This window comes from Salvelinus sp. IW2-2015, linkage group LG13 (genome assembly GCF_002910315.2).
Source record: "Salvelinus sp. IW2-2015 linkage group LG13, ASM291031v2, whole genome shotgun sequence".
Taxonomy (NCBI): Eukaryota; Metazoa; Chordata; class Actinopteri; order Salmoniformes; family Salmonidae; genus Salvelinus; species Salvelinus sp. IW2-2015.
The window spans coordinates 44816785-44817854 of NC_036853.1; the positions used below are offsets into that span (position 1 = coordinate 44816785).

The 1070-nt window shown below is 41.9% G+C and overlaps 1 protein-coding gene across 1 annotated transcript in view; it reads right to left on the reverse strand.

Moving 5' to 3' along the window:
• The window catches only part of LOC111971563 (catenin alpha-2), a 121609-nt gene that overhangs the window by 62825 nt on the left and 57714 nt on the right, over positions 1-1070 (reverse strand). Inside the window, exon 2 of the mRNA XM_023998397.2 lies at positions 503-595. Within this exon, the coding sequence (XP_023854165.2) occupies positions 503-595 (93 nt within the window). The remainder of the gene's footprint in view (positions 1-502; positions 596-1070) is intronic.

Genomic DNA, 1070 nt, shown 5'->3' on the forward strand with positions numbered 1-1070 from the left:
TGCCCAATACAAAGTTGCCCTCCGGCAAAGTTTATACATTCCACTGATTCACATTCGTACTCAAGTTTTACTACTCCGTCTCGCTCACCATGTCCCAGCACTGTGTGGGTTTTCTTTTATCATTGTTAAAAAAGTTGGTTTTAGAGTATAGTTATTCGGAGAGATATTTAATAATATATACTTATTCTCAATTCAATGGCACTTCCCAATGCACTCTCCTTCCAATGGAATGGCAACCAAACAACACAGTGTGTTTAAAAAACTCTCAAATGAATGTAAAACACCTCAACCGGGTACCTCCAATGGCTGGTGTTATTACCRGGGTCATGTTCAGTAGGGCGTAGCATCACAATCACATTTTGCAACGGAAAACAACAATTGGTTCAGGGAAAAAGTCAAGGTAGTTACCCTCCCCTTTTTCACTATGTTTCAAAATGTTTTTTTTTTCTCTCTCTACTGAACAGGATCTACGACACACACAGCACAGTGAGGTGCTGCTTACCTGTGGGCAGAGGCTGTCGATCTGGGTGGCAGCCATGCGAACCAGCTTCACACCCTCCTCGTTGTTGGAGATGGAGCAGGCCAGGTTAGCCACCTATAACAAGGGAGAAGACACAAAGACTTAGCTACTTTTGAACAACTAAGAGTCTAATACCTGCACCTACACCATTCTGGTCATTTTAATAAACAATAGCAAATGAATAGCAGACAAATATCAAAACTTCATTAGGGTTGGCTAGTCTGTGTTTTTGGTAACTCGAATGAMAAAATACACAGTTTTTGTCCTTTTTCATGTTCATGAGGTGGCAACAAACGTCAGACAAAGCTCAGTTCTTCAAAACAGGTATGGAAGACTCTGCCTACTACTGTCTTGTTATCATATTCTTTCTCTCACGATGCACGTACCCTTGTTATTACTATTAGCGACGGTCTGTTAGCTTTCACCTGAAACCCAACACAATTTCCCCACTAACGCTCACACTGGTTAGCCTCTTATAATGTGTGCAGATAGTGATTCCTGAAGGAGGCTGTCTCCGCCACAGCCTTAACTCATGTCTGTAGCTATCTGT